The 18,811-nt window shown below is 34.1% G+C and overlaps 1 protein-coding gene across 1 annotated transcript; it reads right to left on the reverse strand.

The window, feature by feature from the left end:
- Window positions 1-11,874: 11,874 nt before the first annotated feature.
- LOC136820662 (uncharacterized) lies at window positions 11,875-15,691 on the reverse strand. The gene is made up of 4 exons (XM_067076858.1): window positions 15,202-15,691; window positions 14,493-14,518; window positions 14,063-14,204; window positions 11,875-13,387 (listed from the first exon to the last, which is right to left on the reverse strand). Exons 1-4 carry the CDS (start codon window positions 15,580-15,582, stop codon window positions 13,271-13,273), a joined length of 666 nt encoding a protein of 221 aa, XP_066932959.1. The 5' UTR covers window positions 15,583-15,691; the 3' UTR covers window positions 11,875-13,270.
- Between the last annotated feature and the right edge of the window lie 3,120 nt (window positions 15,692-18,811).

Genomic DNA, 18,811 nt, shown 5'->3' on the forward strand with positions numbered 1-18,811 from the left:
ATCATTTACTCTCCAAATTAAACCAAGGGCATTTCTTTTCGCAACTTCTTCTCTAAGTATGCAGGAGGCACATTTCTTCTCACAAAGTAGCTGTACGGATTTTTCTGGGAATAAAAACATAGTTAATGCTCAAACAGAAAAAGATTTTAACCAAAGATTGTGGGACTGGATCTCTGTTATTTGTCGACTTATATTTTGCGATAACAATTTTTGAATCCATTTTTTATTTAAACGTAGCCTGGGAATCCAAGCGTTAAACTTTTTTCACAGTCTAGTTTATGATATTTTTGCTGCTGGTTTAACGCTTGGTGCAGGTAACTCGCCTGCAGGGACATTTTTCCCTGCAATGCAGGTTCGGCCTGATTGGCCAGCTTTCAGCGTATTACTTAGCAGTACTTTCGCGCGCATTTTGATAATTTCGATGCGCGCGCATAATTTATGGAAAAAGCTGACTTTGCAGATAAAAAGAAAACAAACGAAAATGAAAACATAGATTCATTTAGAAACAAAATGGCTGTTGACTGGAAGTCTAAATACATGTGGCTGATGTTTTGATGTGGTTTTTAGTAGTTTTGAAAGTCTTTAGAGCTTGTGAAAGAGTTTTTATGGTAAGTTGATTATGTGTGTTTGCCTGGGTTTCCAAAGTTCAGAAAGTCTGTCAACAAGGGTTCACACACCGACTGTTTATAACATTCTGTGTCAGACTAATCTACCTGCACCAAGCTCTATAATTTTAGAACTTTGTGAGGTGAGGTATTTTTTGTTTTTTTCTAAAATTATGAGCTTGGATTCCCAGGCTAATTTAAACGATATCATGAATAATAATTTTTGTAGTTGTTTACATTACTTTTGTGTATAATGTTTTTGTTGTTTTTGTGTCATTTATTATAATGGTGTTATTTTAAGTATAGGAATTGAATTTGTATCCTTGCTGTTGCAATTTATTTATTTATTAACAGTGATCATTTTTTGACATTTGAGGATAAAATTTTTTCGAAACATTTGATTTTTAAAGCTTTCATCTCTATGCTCTGTTAATGAGTTTCAACACGGAAATTTGATCTGTTTATATTTCCTACACTATTTTTTATAAGAACTATAAACTATTTCTTCAGCTTAAGCTGTTCTTGGATTTCCGGCACTTTGAACCTCAATTTGTTTTTATCCAGAGATATCTCGGAATTTTATCCAATTTTTACTCCTTTGATCCTCAGGTCACTTACTTAGGCAAATGGAGGGTACGGTATGTGCCACCCTTAAGGGTACCTTTTTTGGATTTCCAAAAGTCCCGCTAAGGGTCGGAAAAATCAGAAAATCAAATTTCAGTCCCACTAATGGTCGGAAAAATAGGAAAATTTTAACTTTTTACCCCTTGAAAGATAGAATTTTGGTCAAAATTGGTCAAATTTGTCCCGCCAAGGGTCGTAAAATTCCCAAAATTGTCCTTTGTTTTAAAGGTAGAAAGTCGGGCGGCACCCCCCCCCGGGTTTCAGCCTCAGCTTTGTTTTTGAATTGTTCTTTTAAAATTGTTCTTATAAAAAGAGAGTGTATTATAAATATGGGAAATCACTTTTGGGAATACGACAAACTTCGTAACATATGATAACACACGAGTTTTAATCATCAAAGATCAGCAAGTATTATCTGTAAGTTTCTTATCCGTGAATCACTATTCGTTTGGTTTATTTGAAGCTTTAACAAAATTTTGATTTCATTTTTAGACAGGGAGAATTTTTGATATAATATTGTACGATGTAATAATAATAATACCAATATTATTTGAGGATATTTGATTTAGTAATATATCCTAAAAAACATTTTCCATGGAAAATTTTGAGGAAATTTATATCACGAGCAGATGTTCTCTGGAAATTCTTGCTTACAAGTTCAAAGTAAAGCGGGCCCGGGGGGGGGGTGCATTCGGTATGAAAATAACCTTACCTGATGACAATAACCTTATCCTTAAAGGCAATCCTCGGGAACTGTATTTGAATGTTTTCTATTTGAACGAAGGATAAGAAGGGAGGAAGCATTTTTCTCTGGAACATCTGAATCTTTGGCATATTATTTGAAAACTTTCGACTTTTAAAAAATTAAAAAATATGTTACAGTATGTGGCCCCCAAAACGGCGATCAAATTGGAAATTTCTCTCAAATCTAGAGGAAAAGAGATTTTACAAAAGTTTTTGCTGCATGTGGAAGTTCTTTTTCAAAAATTTCAATTTCAACAATATTTTTCAATCGCTTAAAGATAGGTAGCTTTTTCTAATGGCCCCCAAAACGGAGGTTAGCGATTTCTCGAGATAGCTTTAAGATATGAATACAAAATTTTGACCATAGTTTTGAAATTTGATTTAGAGGGTTTTGGGCATAAATTTGTTTGATAAATTTTTTACAGTATACCCCTTGGTTGTCAAAACGGAGGTTTGGGGCCCCCAAAACGTAGGTGTAGTTAAAATCACATTATTAAGCCCGGTGGTAATAGTGGAAGAAACTATGAACATATTTGTGTTTTCCCTTGAATTTACGACCCGATTGATGTAAAATTTATGATTTTTATTAAATATTTCAAGATTTTCGATGATGCAAAGTCCAAACTGAAAATTTAGAAATTTTCAAAATGACAATTTTGATTTTACAACGTCTTAATCAAGTTACTGAAAACCAATCTCTTTTGAAAATAGTTCCATTCATGTATGGAATATGCTGTGAAAATTTTAGAAAAACAGCTTAACTGAAACTGCAAATATTAAGCTTTAAGGTATTTTTCTCCTACATTTGTACTAGTAATAAAATGGTTTAGAGCCTTTAGAGGGTAATTTGGGATTAATAACCCCGACCGAGGTTCATTGAAAAAAGGGGTTATTAATCCAAAATCACCCGAGAATACCATGTTATTTCGCGTTAATTATACGGCAGGTCCAAAATGCATAAAACATAATGCATATTGCATAATGCATAATGCATAATATTTGAAAAATGTCAATTTTAGAGGCTATAATAAAGAGAATTTGAAAGATAATACTTTCAACAAAACAAATATACCATTTTCTACCAGAAAATAAAGGGTAGAAAGCGGTAAATTTAAGTTTTGGATGATGAAGAAAATCCATGATCCACTGAAGGTGCTTGTCGCCATTTTAATTTTCATAGTTGTATTTTACAGAACGTAGTATAGTGTAGAAAAGACACAAAAATATCTCCTCCGTATATTACTTTTTTAACTCGAAAACGTAAATTTTATAGCAAGATCTTTATTCTGGGTTTTCTCAGAGATCTTTTCGAACAATTGCTAATCAATTTCAACGGGTTTTCCCTCTTACAAAGCATTAACTATGTGAATGCTTCAGTCAATTCAGTTCTGTTAGATAAGCCAATATCCATGGTCCAGCCAATATAAATTAAAGAGCTTCACGTGAAAGCTTGATCAAAGAAAATAGACTTCGAATCTTTTTACATTCGAATGTTTATGTACTGTTTACCTATTTTTGAGAAAGAAGAAGGGGGAAACCTTTCTGATCTGTTGCATCTTCTTATTATTTATGCTGACAGAGGAAAACCCTTTGTTATTATGATTCGAATGTTTTCTTTCGTTCGTATTCGAAAAGTAAATATCATATGTCTGGGGAAATCCCTCTGATTGGAATGTCTACTTAAGAAACTTTTCTGAAGAGATTTTTGCAGTTTTAGCCTCTACAAAGGAGAGTTTTAGAAAATATAAAATCGTTGTGTAAATTACACAATACTATTATGCATTATGCAATATGCATTATGCTTTATGCATTTTGTACCTGCCGGTTAATTATATGGTCAAAAAAAGAATTGAAGAACACTCAATCGCTATTCTTTTCGAAACTTATAAAAACATTCGAAACTATAAAAAACATTCGACTGACACTCTTATTTTGATTGGCTTAAAAATTTCGTACGATATTTGTTTACATCAGGGCGATTACAAAAAAGCGGGGCTATTACGGATTTATCGCCCCGCTCGTCCTTTACAAATCTAAGCTAAATGTAATCAACCATATAATTATGCAAAAAAATGAAAGAATTTGCCTTTTTTGCTGATTCAGCGAAAAATTTTATATGTAATATTAATTTTTTGTTATAAACTATTAACTCATACAAGCTGATCGGAATGGAATTCCAAGATTGTTTGCTGTTTCTCATATTTAGAATTTCCGGTTTTATCAATGCTGATTCTAGGGCTCCAAAATACTGGTTGACCTTCAAGATACCCAGTCTCTAAAGTCACAGATCTATCTGCATTTTCTGAACGGCATTAGGTGTAGAAAGTTTCCTATACCCCATTTTCATAACTTATTTTCAATATCCAAGGAGCTAGAGTGAGTTATATGCACTTTTTATCTAATTTTGGTGTTGAAATGTGTCCTTCAGATGCAAATATGTTCTTTTGAAGCTGTCCCAAACCATCAAAAACATGCTCATTTTTAAGTATGAACATCATTTTTTCAAAATAAAAAAAATCGTTTAATTCTGATAAATCTATAGGTCAAAATCCTCATTTTAATGACGACCTCCGTTTTGGGGGCTGTCTCTGTTTTGGGGGCAATTCAAGTCATTGTTGCAATTTTTTCATTCGAGAAGATGAACGAAAGTCAAACAATCATGATCTTGATTATTTCCCTGCTCTACCTTATTACACGAATATTTCTAGTCATTTTATTACATAACACGAATTGAAAAATTTCGTGTTAATAATAACCTAATAACCCACTTAATTAAAACCAGCCGTGGTGTCCTTGCAAAAGCAATAACATTCGTGTTTAATTTCAAGGCCGTTGATACTTGCCTAGTAATATTCGTTCGTGTAATAAGGTATTCAAAGTCTGTTACTTTAGGAGAAAAACTTGAAAGTGAACATTATTTTTCTAAAATGAAGTCTTCTGGGTTAATATTTGGGGGTGCTCCTTTTAATCGATCTTCTAGATCTGGGCACTAATCTTTTAGTTTGTTTTGCCACGATCGAGCCTATGGAACGATTATAGATATCATCACTCGTCACTGCGTCAAATTTTTACATTAGACTTTTTTATTCGGACGGGTCAATTAACTTGTTCTTAATATTTTAGCTATCGAAGCCTTATGTTCTTTTACAGTGGAGTATCCATAACTCGAACCCGCACGAAGACCACAAATCTGTTCGAGTTATGGAGCCGGGGGGGAGGGGTACTAGGGTTGCCGAATGAGGGGTAGGTGCGGACGGGACCTCCGAAAATCGACCCTTAGAGAGACTTTTTGAAATTATTTTTTCGATTTTTGAAAAAAGTCATACCCTTTATTCGTCCGTTCGTTCGTCCGTTCGTCCGTTCGTCTGTTACCAAATTTTCTCAGGATTGAATCATAGGAATCTTTTGATTTTTGGTATAAAAGTGCAAAATGGTGGTGGCCAAAATGTGACGGAGCCCAATTTTCGAAAAAAAAATTTTTGGGCAAATTTGGGCCAAAAAACGGCTTTTTTGTACTTTGTGAAAAATTGGATCATTAACTTTTTCTGATTTTTTGCATGAAAGTAGGGAACCATCATAGGTAAAAGATGGTTCAAGTAGATTTTTGCAAAAAAATTTTGTTGGCTCAAAAAACGCATGTTTATCTATAAGAATTAATAAACATACATCTTCTTAGTCAAATTACTCAATTTTTTTATGAGATAGATGTTTTTTTTTTTTTTTTTTTTTTTTTTTTTTTATCTATATATAGGTAACACGAACAAATAGTACAAAACTAAAGGTTCCTAACCTCCCGCAAAAGGACCACCAGATCATACCGCCAGGAGGTAGGAACCCTACTAAGCTAACAATAAACTATTAAATTAACTAATAAATGGAAAAAAGAAAACAAACTACAGAGGATAAATACTAACAGAAATAAAAAACAAAAACTAAAAGAAGCTAGGAGAGCAGTTGGAGTAGACTAAAATAACGGTCCCCCAAAACGGCTTGTATCACAGATAAATTTTATCGTTATACTCAATATATCATGATTTTGGATAATGCTAAAATCGGGGTCGCCATAAAGAAGTATTCTACACAATGTTTTGGGATTAAATGGAAACAAGGTTATGTCAAGTTGAAGAAGGCTGTCGAACATAACAAGTCTGTTATTGGAGTAATCAGAGCAATGCATCAGGAAATGTTGTGTCGTTTCAACAGAATTACTTCGACAGTTGCAGAATGGGTCGATTGTGTCTGCAAAGTTATGTCTAAATTTGTGGTCCCGAAGATGACTGAACCAACCCTTAATCGGTTAAGTAGAACCACGCCATCGTTGTCACTAGCCCTGAAAACTGAGTTAGCGCAAGGTCTGAGAAATTTAAGAATCGCTTGTTTGAATAATGAAATAGAAGGAAGATTTCGTATATTTTCGCCCAGGTTATTCCATTCATTGATGCAAAAGGGGAAAAATGAGGCACGGTAACGTTCAGTCCTACAAAATGGTGCCTCAAATGGTGGTTGTATCCTCCGCCCTGCCCTACGTTCCTCCTCCCCTCTTTGGGGAGGAAGAACATTTGAGAGATAAGCAGGTGCAAAGCCATTGATTATTTTATAAAAGTAAATTAGTCTTCGACTTAGTCGCCTGTCCGACAGGCTTTCAAGACCTAACTCAAGATAAATTTTTTCTCTGGAAGTTCCTCTGAAACATCCAGTTATTGCAAGACAAGCATCATATTGAACTGATTCTAGTTTTTCAGAAAAAGTGGAATTACCTGGACGATCATACACGACATCTCCATAATCTAAATGTGGTCTAATATGGGTTTTAAATATCGTGACTAGTGAATCCCTAGGTAGGAATGCACGAAGCCGACGAATAAGACCAATACCTTGATTGGCTTTTTTGATTTTTTCATCAAGATGACGGTCAAAAGCCAGCTCATGATCAAGAATGAGACCAAGATGTTTTTGATGATCTTGTCGAGCAATGGCTGCGTTGTTAAAATAAATTTCTGGAAGATCAGGTAGATTTATCCTCCGAGTGAAGTACACTTCAACAGCCTGTTTAGAAGGATCAGGGTTGAAGGTCATTTTCCATTGATGAGCCCACTCACTAACCTTCTGCATGTCACTGTTCAATTCGTTTGAACAGCGAATATGATCAAGGATAAGGGAGAATATTGACGAGTCATCAGCAAAAATTTTGATCATGGAAATAATTCCTTCAGGGAGGTCGTTAATATATATCAGAAAGAAGAGCGGTCCTAGAATAGAGCCTTGAGGTACACCGGCCAAGACCTCCGTCCAATTGGAAGCTTGGCCATCAAGAACCACCCGCTGCAACCTACCTGAGAGAAAATTTTGAAGTAATGAGAGAAGGGGCCCGGACACACCATACGACTTAAGTTTGAAAATCAGCCCATCATGCCAAACTCTGTCAAAAGCTTTGGAAATATCAAGAAATACTCCGCGAGTATCTAGAGGTGGATTTGAATCGAAACCTACCAGGATGTCGTGCGTTATGGACAAAAGCTGGGACACACAAGAGTCACCCTTGCGGAAACCAGACTGGGAATTAGTAAAGAGATTGTTGTTTTCAAAATAGGTGTAAACAGAGTCAAAGATGCATTTTTCAAAGATTTACCAAAAATAGGTAGAAGAGATACTGGCCTGTAGTTTTTTAACACACTCTTGTCCCCTTTGTTTTTATAAACAGGGACAACATTTGCTTTTTTCCAATTCGATGGAAAAACACAAGAATCTAGGGAAAATTGATAAACTTTCATAAGAGGTTTAACCAAGGATTCATCACAGATCTTAATCATCTGTATGGAGATGTCATCCCAACCATGCGCTTTGTTAGATGTAAGTGCGCGTATAAGGGCTAAAATTTTTGCTTCATCAAGAGCAATATTGTTTATTTCAAGATTTGTAGCAAAGCTTTGTTGTGGCAAAACACTATCAGTGTCTATGAGAGAGCACTGATTAGCAAAAAATTTGTTAAACATATTTGTTTTTGTTGGAACATCAGCAATGAGATTATTGCTGGAGTCTCGAACAGGGGGAATCCTTGGCGTCTTCCTCTTATGAAGAAATTGATTTAAAATGGACCAGTATTTTTTCGTTCCCAGATTTGGATCACTAAAATTAGTTGCTAAACGAGAAAAATAATAATTTTTTGCATCTCTGACTACCCTTCTACACCTAGACTGATGTTCATGGAGGGTTTCAAGATCTTCTACCCTCCTCCCATTTTTGACATACCGCTTATAGACTTTAGATTTTTCAAGTAGGGCTCTCTTTATCCCAGCCGTCATCCATACTGCATCATTGTTCCTGACGGTTATGACCTTATTTGGCACGAAATTTGACATGATATTGATTATAGTTTCAGTCATAAGAGAAACCTTCCCGTCGACATCAAGACCCTCAAAACATACATCCCAGTCTACCATGTCTAATGCCCTCCGAATAGGAATGGGGTTTGCTCTGGAAAAGTCCCAAATTTTACGTTCATAAGATGGAGCTAAAGGGATTTTAAAATTTAATTTGCAAAAGGTTATCTGGTGATGGCATTTAGGGTGCAAAGAGGGAAGGATACCAGAATCCAAGACCAAATGATCTGCTGATGAGAAAATTAGATCGATGCAAGAAGAAGAATTTTGAAGGAGGTGAGTAGGTCCATCAATTAATTGACGCAGACCATGCTGGGTAGCTAGATTTTGAATATCTCTACCAACAGGATCAGTGACGTCACCGCCCCACCAGTCAGAATTCTTGACATTAAAATCCCCAAGAAAAATTGTAGCAGTCGGAGAAAAATTATTAATGTTTATAATTGTCTCCTCCCATTTACGAGAGAAAACCTCAAACTCATCAGAAGTCTGACTGGGGGAGCGATAACAAAGAGAAAGAAAAAACCGGTTCCCACCGGTTTTCATCTCAGCTACAAGACATTCGTCCAATGTAGTGAGTTGTGGTTTCACATCGAGATCTAGATGATCTCGGTAATAGATACAAACACCACCTCTCTTATTATTAGAGGGATGGTCGCATCTTTTGATCTCATAATTATCAATAGCCAGCCTAGGATCGTCATCTTTTATCTCAGAATTCAAAAAAGTTTCACCCAAACAAACGATGTCAAATTTGTAAATGTTCAAAAATGCAGAAAGTTGCTTGATCTTAATAAAATCTCCCACAGAATCTTCAACCCAAACACTATTCAGATTCCAGTGACAAATACTTAGCGTGGTCTCCTTTTCCGGCCCAGGGTTAACTTCAACGTCACCGGATAAAGTAAGGCAAAGAAATATGAATATAAAAAGTAGGTTTTGTAGGGTACATAAGCCAGAAGAATAACTAAGCTTACCATGGTATTTCAAACGTAAGTTATTGAAACATCCAATGCATGCTCTGTACTGTCTAAGACTTACACCCATAACATCCTGCTGTGTTCAACAACCCTCAAACAACATAACACAAAAAATTTGCTCCCACTGCTCGCTAAACCAAAAAAAAGTAACATAATAAAAAAAATAACTAAATACATTTAAACTGAAAGAAATGGTCATTAAAGGAACCGGCAGGTACAAAATGCATAAAACATAATGCATATTGCATAATGCATAATAGTATTGTGTAATTTACAGAACGATTTTATATTTAGAGGCTAAAACCGCGAAAACCTCTTTAGAAGAGTTTCTTTAAGTAAACATTTCAATTCTAGAGGGATTCCGGAGGGATTTCCCCAGACATGATATTTACTTTTCGAATTCAAACGAAAGAGAAAACACTCGAATCATAACAACAAAGGGTTTTCCGTCAGCATAAATAATAAGAAGATGCAACAGATCAGAAAGGTTTCCCCTTTCTTCTTTCTCAAAAAAGGTAAACACATAAACATTCGATTGTAAAAAGATTCGAAGTCTATTTTCTTTGATCTAGCTTTCACATGAAGCTCTTTAATTTATATTGGCTGGATATTGGCTTTTATAACAAAAAGCATTCATTCACATGGGTGATGCTTTGTAAGAAGGAAAACCCATTGAAATTTATTAGCAATTGTTCGAAAAGATCTCTGAGAAAACCCAGAATAAAGATCTTGCTATAAAATTTACGTTTTCGAATTAGAAAAGTAATATACGGAGAAGATATTTTCGTGTTTTTTCTACACTATGCTACGTTCCGTAAAATGCAACTATGAAAATCAAAATGGCGACAAGCATTTTCTGTGGATCATGGATTTTCTTCATCATCCAAAATTCAAATTTACAGCTTTCTACCCTTTATTTTCTGGTAGAAAATGGTATATTTGTTTTGTTGAAAGTATTATCTTTCAAATTCTCTATATTATAGCCTCTGAAATTGACATTTTTTTCAAATATTATGCATTATGCATTATGTAATATGCATTATGTTTTATGCATTTTGGACCTGCCGTTAAAGGAACCTTTAATATCATGTCATTCATGATACAAAAAGTCATATATAAACACAATAGATGCGCGTAAGTTGTTTATGACAAACCTACCTTAGTGAAAGGGCCATTATTAATCGAAAAAATATATATCTCAAAATGTGAACATAAAAAAGATTTCCTACAAAGCGAACTGTGTGTGAAATTTTGTATTTAAGACTTGAGAGGAGTTTAATCGAAAAAAAAAACAAAAAAACAATTTGTGTGTTGCCGTGAAAGTCAAAAATCAGATTTAGAAGGGAAACTTAAAGTTAGGAAACATATCCTGAATGTCATGTTCATGCTCAATGTTTATATAACCATTGCCTCCAACCTTTTTGACTCTCACCATTCCATTTCGTGTTGCTACGTTGGCAAGCTGACCTTCTTTTTTGAGCAAACCACACCTCCCACGAATAAGTTTGTTTTTCGGACAAAGAGTTTCATTGACAAATATTTCTTTAGGCAACTCAGATTTCAAGGATAGAATCTTATGAACATGTTTACGGTTTGTAAACTTAATAATGACAGTTTTTTTCTTGCCATATCTGTGACAAGCTTGTACATCCTTGTCCTTGTCCAGAGCCACACCGATGTTCGAAAAAAGAGTACATACATTTGTTTCAAGGTCTTCGTCACTGTCATCTCCCAAACCAGTAATGTCGAGACATTCACGCCTGCTATATTGTTCAGATTTGAGTAATGCTTTTTCTAGCTCTTTGACTTTACAAAAAAGTAAATTAGAAGCATTCTCCCTGACCAAACTGATACTTTGTATTTCATCGATTTTCTTCTCCAGAGATCCAAGTTTAATGTTCAAATCATTTAATTCGCTTCGAGTCTTTTGCTGTTCAAGTATTATGTCAATAAGTTGATCCTTCTTTAAGCTTGTCAAATCATTTTTAGTGTAAACCATTTTACAAAAAGAAAAACTTCACTTTAAAAATCCACCCTTTTCACAAAATGCTTTCTAAGAGGACATCCGCACGCCTCGGAGGTCAAAAAATTAAAAGATGTTTTTTTTGCTCATGAGGGCTTACTTTTGAAGAATATGTGTGTTTAGCTGGCCAAATTCAATATTTTTTTTATAAGCACATTATCAATTACTTAGGTATTAGCTTTTCTCGAGATTGGCTCTTTCATTCTTTATGATTTTTTGCACAAAGATGCAGACGGAGCCCGATTTTTGAAAAAAAATGTTTTGGGCAAATTTGGGCCAAAAAAAGGCTAAAAAAGGGTTTTTTGGACATTGTGAAATATTGGATCATTGATTTTTTACATGAAAGTAGGTAAAAGATGGCTCAAGCAGATTTTTGTAAAAAAGAATTTTTTAGCTCATAAAATGCATGTTTCAGCATGTTTATCTATAAAGGGCTACTTAGACTACAAAATATATTGACGAACAATATTCGACAATATGGTTTGCGGACCGAAATGTACGAAGTAAACAACTGGTACTCTATCATAAAAAGGAATTTTCTTTCTGTAAACAATCCCCCTTTATTGTTGGAATATTGCAAATCGAGCTGACAATATATTGCGGACACCTTTTCAATATATTGCCGACACTCAGCAATATATCATCAATATATTGCCTGACAATATATTGTGTAGTGTACGTAGCCCTTAAGAATGTTTTCCTTCCCTTTTAAGATTCAAATATTTTAAATACAATTCTAAAAATCAAAGTAAATACAAACTACAATATTACAACAAAACAAGAGAATATAAAAATTTTTACAAAAACAAAAACGGACCCCTATTTTCTATTCACAAAAAAAAATCATTTTCAGAAACAAAAAAAGCTATACTATACTACAGTGTGTTCCGCAAAAAAGACTGAAAAAGTATAAGGTAATTATGTGAAAAAATGACAAATACAAAATCAAAATTTTTAGTAGAGCTGAAAGCATATCTACTCAGGTTTTCTGCGCTTAAAAATTTACTTCAGTAGGTTTTTTAACTCCAGAGATATCTTGTCTTAAGTACATAAGGGTGCAACTTTTCAACATTGAAGATGAAGTAAGTTATTCTAAAATAAGCTAACTTGTAACTGGAAAATTTCATCAAAATGACATAAAACGCTGTCAATCAAAATTTAAGTAGCTTTTTTAAATCTTCAACTTGGTGTGCTTGAAGCTTCATATCTCTAAAACGAAAACCTTTTTCGTAATGAAAGTTTCACCCTAGAACGCTGAATAAATATATAAAATTTAGTTGGTTTATTTTGCTTTTTTTGCGGAACACGCTGCATACCTCAAAAGCAATACTGTACTCGGGCTTCCAAAAAAAACCAAAAAAACAATGATTTTCCAATTTGCCAAAAATCGAGACAATAACCGACTACCACGGAAATAAAACATTGTGCTTTTTTTGCTACCACGCAGTATATGCTGGTTGTTTAAAAATTGTTATTTGATATTTTTGGAGCTTGTTCAAAAAGATTTTGGAAGGTTTTTTAAATCCTAAAAATAGGCCTATTGTTTAGAACAATAGAAAAATAAGAATAATGCTCACCCTCACCCAAGTACACTATTCTTATTAAAAACGTGTATTTTGATGTTCCACCCTTTTAATCACAGAGCAGACTATCTTACATCTGGTAAGCCCTTCTACAAGTATTATTAAGTCGAAATCGAAATTCAAAATAATAAATAAAATTAGAATATAGAATATCTTAGTGCAAAATCATCCAAAGCTTTTTCTGCTGGCAAAATCTCAAAAGCTTGCAAGCGGGTTGATAATGAAAAAAATGTTCGTTTGCGAGATGAATCCATTGCAAGTTTTGAGAGTCATCAATATTCACCATTTTTCAAACAACGCATGGTTTTGAGAGTCAATTATTCAGTATTTTTCAAACAGCCACACTATCACAACGCATGGTATCACTGGCAAAGTCATCCATTTCTTGAGTGGGCGAGAGGAGGTGTGTTTCGTCAGTATCTTCGTCCATAGTAACATCTCCTCCATGCTAAGAAAAATATAACGTGAATAAGAAATTATTATCTTTAAAGCTCACCATTGATAAACAATTCTGGGACGTAAAAAGGCCAATGCCGTAAAATTAGAGGAATCGCTTATACCCTCCTCCGTCTATGTGTCAATCAGAATTATCAATAGCGTAAAGGGGTCAAATAAGCACTGGGATGGAGGGCTGTTAGAACTCAAATGTCAGTGTAGGGTTATACAAATGTACTTTCCCATTCGAAGGCAGGTTTTTAAATATATCTGACCCGTGATTACGGGTGTGAGACGCGTATTAAAAGTAATTTTCACAAAAATCGACCTCAGACATTTAACTTGAAATGATCTTTAGAGTCGTTCCCTTTAAAAATCCTTTGAAATTTGAAAAAGTCTTTAAGAGAGAATTCTTTGCGAATAAAATGATTGTTGGGGGTAGCTTTGGGCAAAACGTTGCTCTATTTAGGGATGGAAAGCTTGAAGATGGTTCATGTCGAAGTGAATGTAATAACTTGCATTCATTAGAAAAAGTTTTAATTCATGATATGCATCACTGGAGAGTCTTCTGAGTATTTTTTAAAATTTTCAGAAAACTCTCCAACACAGTTTTAATTTAAGATTTTGAAACAATTTCAATTTCTTTAAAACATTTCTTTAAAATGTAACCTACTAAGAATCTACTTACTCTCAAAGCAGGTGGGCTGACATCAACATGTAACAAATCCACACTATTGGTTCCACTCGGATAAAGAACGCCATCCACAATCTCATTTTCACTTTGATCATAGGTATAACAGGGTGTAAATTCTTCTTGAATAAGCTTTTTCCTGTAAAAATACACACTTTTTCCTGTAAAAATACCCACTCTTTCCTGTAAAAAATACACACTTTTTTCAAAGAGTTGTGTACTCGGCTTCTCCTTATTGAATATTACATTACCTTTAAATGAGCAATTTTTCTCTATGGAATATCTGCCTATTGTATAAATTTGCTAAACAGATTACCAGGCTTAAAATCAAGCTTAAATTCATTCTATAATTTTTAGCAAACTTTAAGTTTAACTTGAAATATCTAGCTAAAGGAACTTAAAAACTAAAATTTGAAGAGAGACATACCTTTTATACCACTTGTAAATCTTTATCTGGAAAGAGATAAAAAAATAATTTTGTTATTTTTAATTTCTTGTTCCCATTAATTAGCAAAGGAAAATTGGGACGAATACATTGACTTTTCGCCACCCATCCCCTAGAACTGGCTAAATAATGCTCACTTGATTGCCAAAGGGCACGATGCGCATTAGGATCACTTACAAACTAAAAATTTTAAAATTGATATCAAGCTGTAATATCAAGATGCCAAAACCATGCTGTTAAATTTTATAACCCTTATTCCAACGCATCTAGGGTAAATCATAGGGTGTAAAACATAGTTTGCCCCCCCCCCTCCTTTCTTAAGGGGGGATGACACCTTCCGAAAAGTTGAAAATGGGGGGGGGGGTCAGAAATTTTCATGAAAAAAAGGGGAGGTAGCAAGGAAGGGGGGCTTACATATATATATTGTAGATTATTTTCAAGCACAGGCTATGAAATTAGGTCTTCACGAAAGGAAGTTTTCTGTTAGAGTAGTCTGAGTCAAACAGAAGAAAGAAGTTTATTATTTCGTTTTCTCTCTAAGATATTTCACCCTATATATGTGTTAGCTATTTTTGTCCAAAATCCTTGGGGATAGGCATTTTTAAAAGGTTAGGGTGGATGCCAAGAAGGGGGGGTCAGACCCCTTTCAATTCCGCACTATGTGTGACATGAAATAAAATCAATATCTTACCGAAATCATGATCAGTATAAACAATCCAATGACACCAATAGGTATACCCACATAATAAACCAGTAAAGATTTTTTTGATTTCGGTATTATGGGTGCAGCTGTAGTAGTAGTAGTTGTTGTTGTTGTTGAAACATTATAAAGAGAACTTGATGCTGCAATAGCCTGAGTTGAGGAGGTTGGTGTTATTTTACTGCTTTTCAAAGGTATTGGTTGAACATCTGAGCTTACCAAAAGGTGCGGTGTATTTGGTGGTAAAAAGACAGTAGAATTGTTTAAAAATCTGGAAGTTGTTTCATTGATGAAAGCAGAAGAGCTAAATGTAGTTGGATGTATAGGTGTGATGTATGGTGTTGTAGATGGGTTGATAGGAGATGTAGCCATATAAAAATGGTGTTATCAATATCCCTACCAATGACAACTTTTATGTTTATCCATCAGTTTATCCTTGTCTTAAATTTTTATGCTAAAAGTAGAAATAATACAGTTTAGCTCTAAACCTCCAAATAATCATCTAGTAAAATGAAAACCAGGTATGGGTCTTCAACAGGAATCAAAATAAAGTGCAATCACAAATCCATTTGTCAGATGGAACAAAATCAATAACGCCACTGTCATCATTTGACAGTCAAACAAACGATTTTCAGTCAAGAATCATGCAAACATTCAAACAACTTCCAAGGAAATGATATGCTGTAGCTAAGGGCTACCATTTTAAAAATTTAAAAAAGAAACGTGTGGGGTCCAGGATGGGACTGTGTTAAAAAGTTGTCTCCGCAGAATGCCTCAAAACGCCTGACACAAGTGGATAAATTCAATTCTGCCAATTACTTTTCCAAAGCCAACAGTATGTGGAGCGTATTCAATTATCATTATCCCTTTATTTTCATTTCTAGAACATTTTGAGAAAAATTGGAGAAATAGAAAAGTTGTACTTCTGCTTGATTGATCCAAATACTAAATTTGAAAAGTATTTTAAATATGTTGCAAAGTTTGCAAAGCAAACTTTATACTGGTTATTTATTTAGCATTAGGTGAAATGGTAAAATGCTATGCAAAAAGAAATCTTGGTATGGGATTCATGATCATCATATCTGTGTTTTCTATAATTCAATAAGTTTTTTTTCATAATTTAGATGGAATTTGATTTAAACATTTTGTGTATGAGTAAAATGCTTTAATTTGTTCCAGCCTTTTATGCGCTGATTATTCCTCCTTATTGCAAAGGTTTTGTGACCTTCCCTATGATATATAAATGAAGACTCCCCAGATTGGTGAACATGAATGCAGAGAAGAAATACTAAAAATCCATTAAAATAACATAACAGAGATAATTTCCAACCCTTTCCTATAGGTTTGCTGTAAAAAGGACAAAAAATTCTTTCCTTTCTGATTGCTAAGCAGCAGGAGATAGTTTCCATCAGTGATTCAGACCTTCATTATTATTTCTATCTCTATTCCTATCTCTAAAGAAGGGTGTCGAAATTAAAAGGGATGTCAAGATTAGACCTACTTACTAAGGTATAGGAGAATCAAAGCAATGAGTTAAATAAAGAACCTTCAAAGAGAGTTGATAATGTGACAAGAAAAAAGATTTGATTTTTCTGAATATATTTAGAATCGATCTGAGGACAAAAACCAAAATAGCAAATCATAGTCGTTTGGGAGAATGCCACAACCTATTGACTCAGTTCCGCATATTGAATTACTTATCATTCGGGCTGGAAATTATCTGCTTTGTATTAGGCAAGGGGAATTAATAAACTGGTTTACCGTCGCACTGGAAAATATATTTGATGCAGAGAAATTTCATTATTCATTATTTTTTAATACGCAAGAAAAAGTTCATTGAATCCCTTACTCAAAATTCAAGATGGTGGCGCATGAGGGAACATGACTTTGCGAAAGTTTACTCCAGGGGAATAAGGCGGGTTCGTGGAGGTCAAAATTCTTGCAACGTTACAAATCATTTTCAGAAGCTCGTTTTGGGCTCAAACGAAGCGTATAACTAATTAGAATAAGATTCAGTCTAGGCAGATGTATTTTCATTTTGAAATTTTGCGTAATTCGCAAAAATACTAAATTTTGCGCTATTTTGATGACGTCATAAAATTGAAATTCAAATAACTTTTGATAGAATCATCAAAATAATTTCAAACTTTCACCAAAGATGCATTTCAATGCAAATTTTCAAAAATTTTCAAAAAATTTTCAAAATCTTGATGACGTCAGCATTTTTTAAGGATTTTAGTTTTTTGCCTGAAAAGTGACGACGTCATCAAATTTCATTAAAATTTTTTTTTAATTCTGAAAACATTAATAATATGCATCTTTGGTTAAAATTTGAAATTATTTTGATAATTGTATCAAAAGTTATTGGGATTTCAATTTTATGACGTCATCAAAATAGCGCAAAATTGAGGATTTTTGCGAATTACGCAAAATTTCAAAATGAAAAAACATCTGCCTAGGACTGAATCCTGTTCTACTTAGTCATACGCTTCGTTTGAGCCCAAAATGAGCCTCTGAAAATGATTTGTAACGTTGCAAGCATTTTGACCCCGCCTTAATCCCCTGGAGTAAACACAAAGGAAATATATGATTAGATTTAAAGTTTAAAACTCTGTATTTTTCTCTTAGTTTGATAATCAAAATATTCTAAAATGTTTTGGGGGTCTAAATATCCAAAGGTTTTTTGTTTTCAATGGGAAAAAGTGGCAAAAGGCAACTTACTTTACACTGAAGGTTCGGGCTGATGTGTATTGAAAAATAATGAATAATGAATAATGAACTTTTGTCGCATCAAATATTCTTTCCAATGAGACGGTAAAACCTTTCATTAATTCCCCTCGCCTTAATTGAAATAGGGGATTTGGAAAATTTTCTATATTTAGTTTTTTGCACAAACCCCTGCAACTATGGGCGAGCACCCCATTGCTAAGATGTTGGCATGAAATCGAAAATGAAACCACTCAAAACGAAACTAAAATCGACCCGTACTCGAAATCCCGTAATCTTGATATACAAGTTTAAAGTCTATACTGTATAGGATGAACCATATTCATGTGTACACTCCATCACAGAGCCTATTTGAGATATTTTACTAACTAGCCCAGAGAAAAATTTTAAACCTTTATTATTTGAATGCATGCCTTTTTAATACTCAAATATAAAAAAATTAAAATTTTTTAGCTTGGTCATTAGTCAAAAAAGTCATTAAAATTGAGCCAGTCTGGAAAGAAGGGAAATGTTACGCCGGAGCTGCGCCAACTTAACTGGAAAAAGTTGAAGGCAGCAGATCTCTTCAAATCTCAAATCTACGCCGGAGATATCCGGCGCACAAGCCGCAATTTCCAGACTGGAAATAGACCTTTTTTTAAAGAGGCAGCCATGTTGAATAATTACAGTGAGTGGTCCTAAATCCGACAGCCCTGCCTAAATCCGACCCCCAAATAACTGCTATGAAGAAAAATTCTATGTTTACAAACATTCCCTCTCCAAGTTGAACAATAAACTATATTGCAAGAACTCTCGAAACAAAACATCTAACAAGATGACTAAAATGTCAAGATGTCAATTAATGTGATAAAAAAAGTGTGAGTTGTAAAAATAA

The sequence above is a fragment of the Clytia hemisphaerica genome, unplaced genomic scaffold (assembly GCF_902728285.1).
Source record: "Clytia hemisphaerica strain Z4C2 unplaced genomic scaffold, Clytia hemisphaerica genome assembly, whole genome shotgun sequence".
NCBI classification, from domain to species: Eukaryota; Metazoa; Cnidaria; class Hydrozoa; order Leptothecata; family Clytiidae; genus Clytia; species Clytia hemisphaerica.

Coding starts and splice junctions, on each gene's coding strand:
- LOC136820662 (XM_067076858.1), bottom strand. CDS start 15,582: ATGGCTACATCTCCTATCAACCCATCTACAACACCATACATCACACCT. Junction 14,519..15,201: donor TTATACTGATCATGATTTCG/GTAAGATATTGA, acceptor ATCTCTTTCCAG/ATAAAGATTTACAAGTGGTA. Junction 14,205..14,492: donor ATTTACAAGTGGTATAAAAG/GTATGTCTCTCT, acceptor GTATTTTTACAG/GAAAAAGCTTATTCAAGAAG.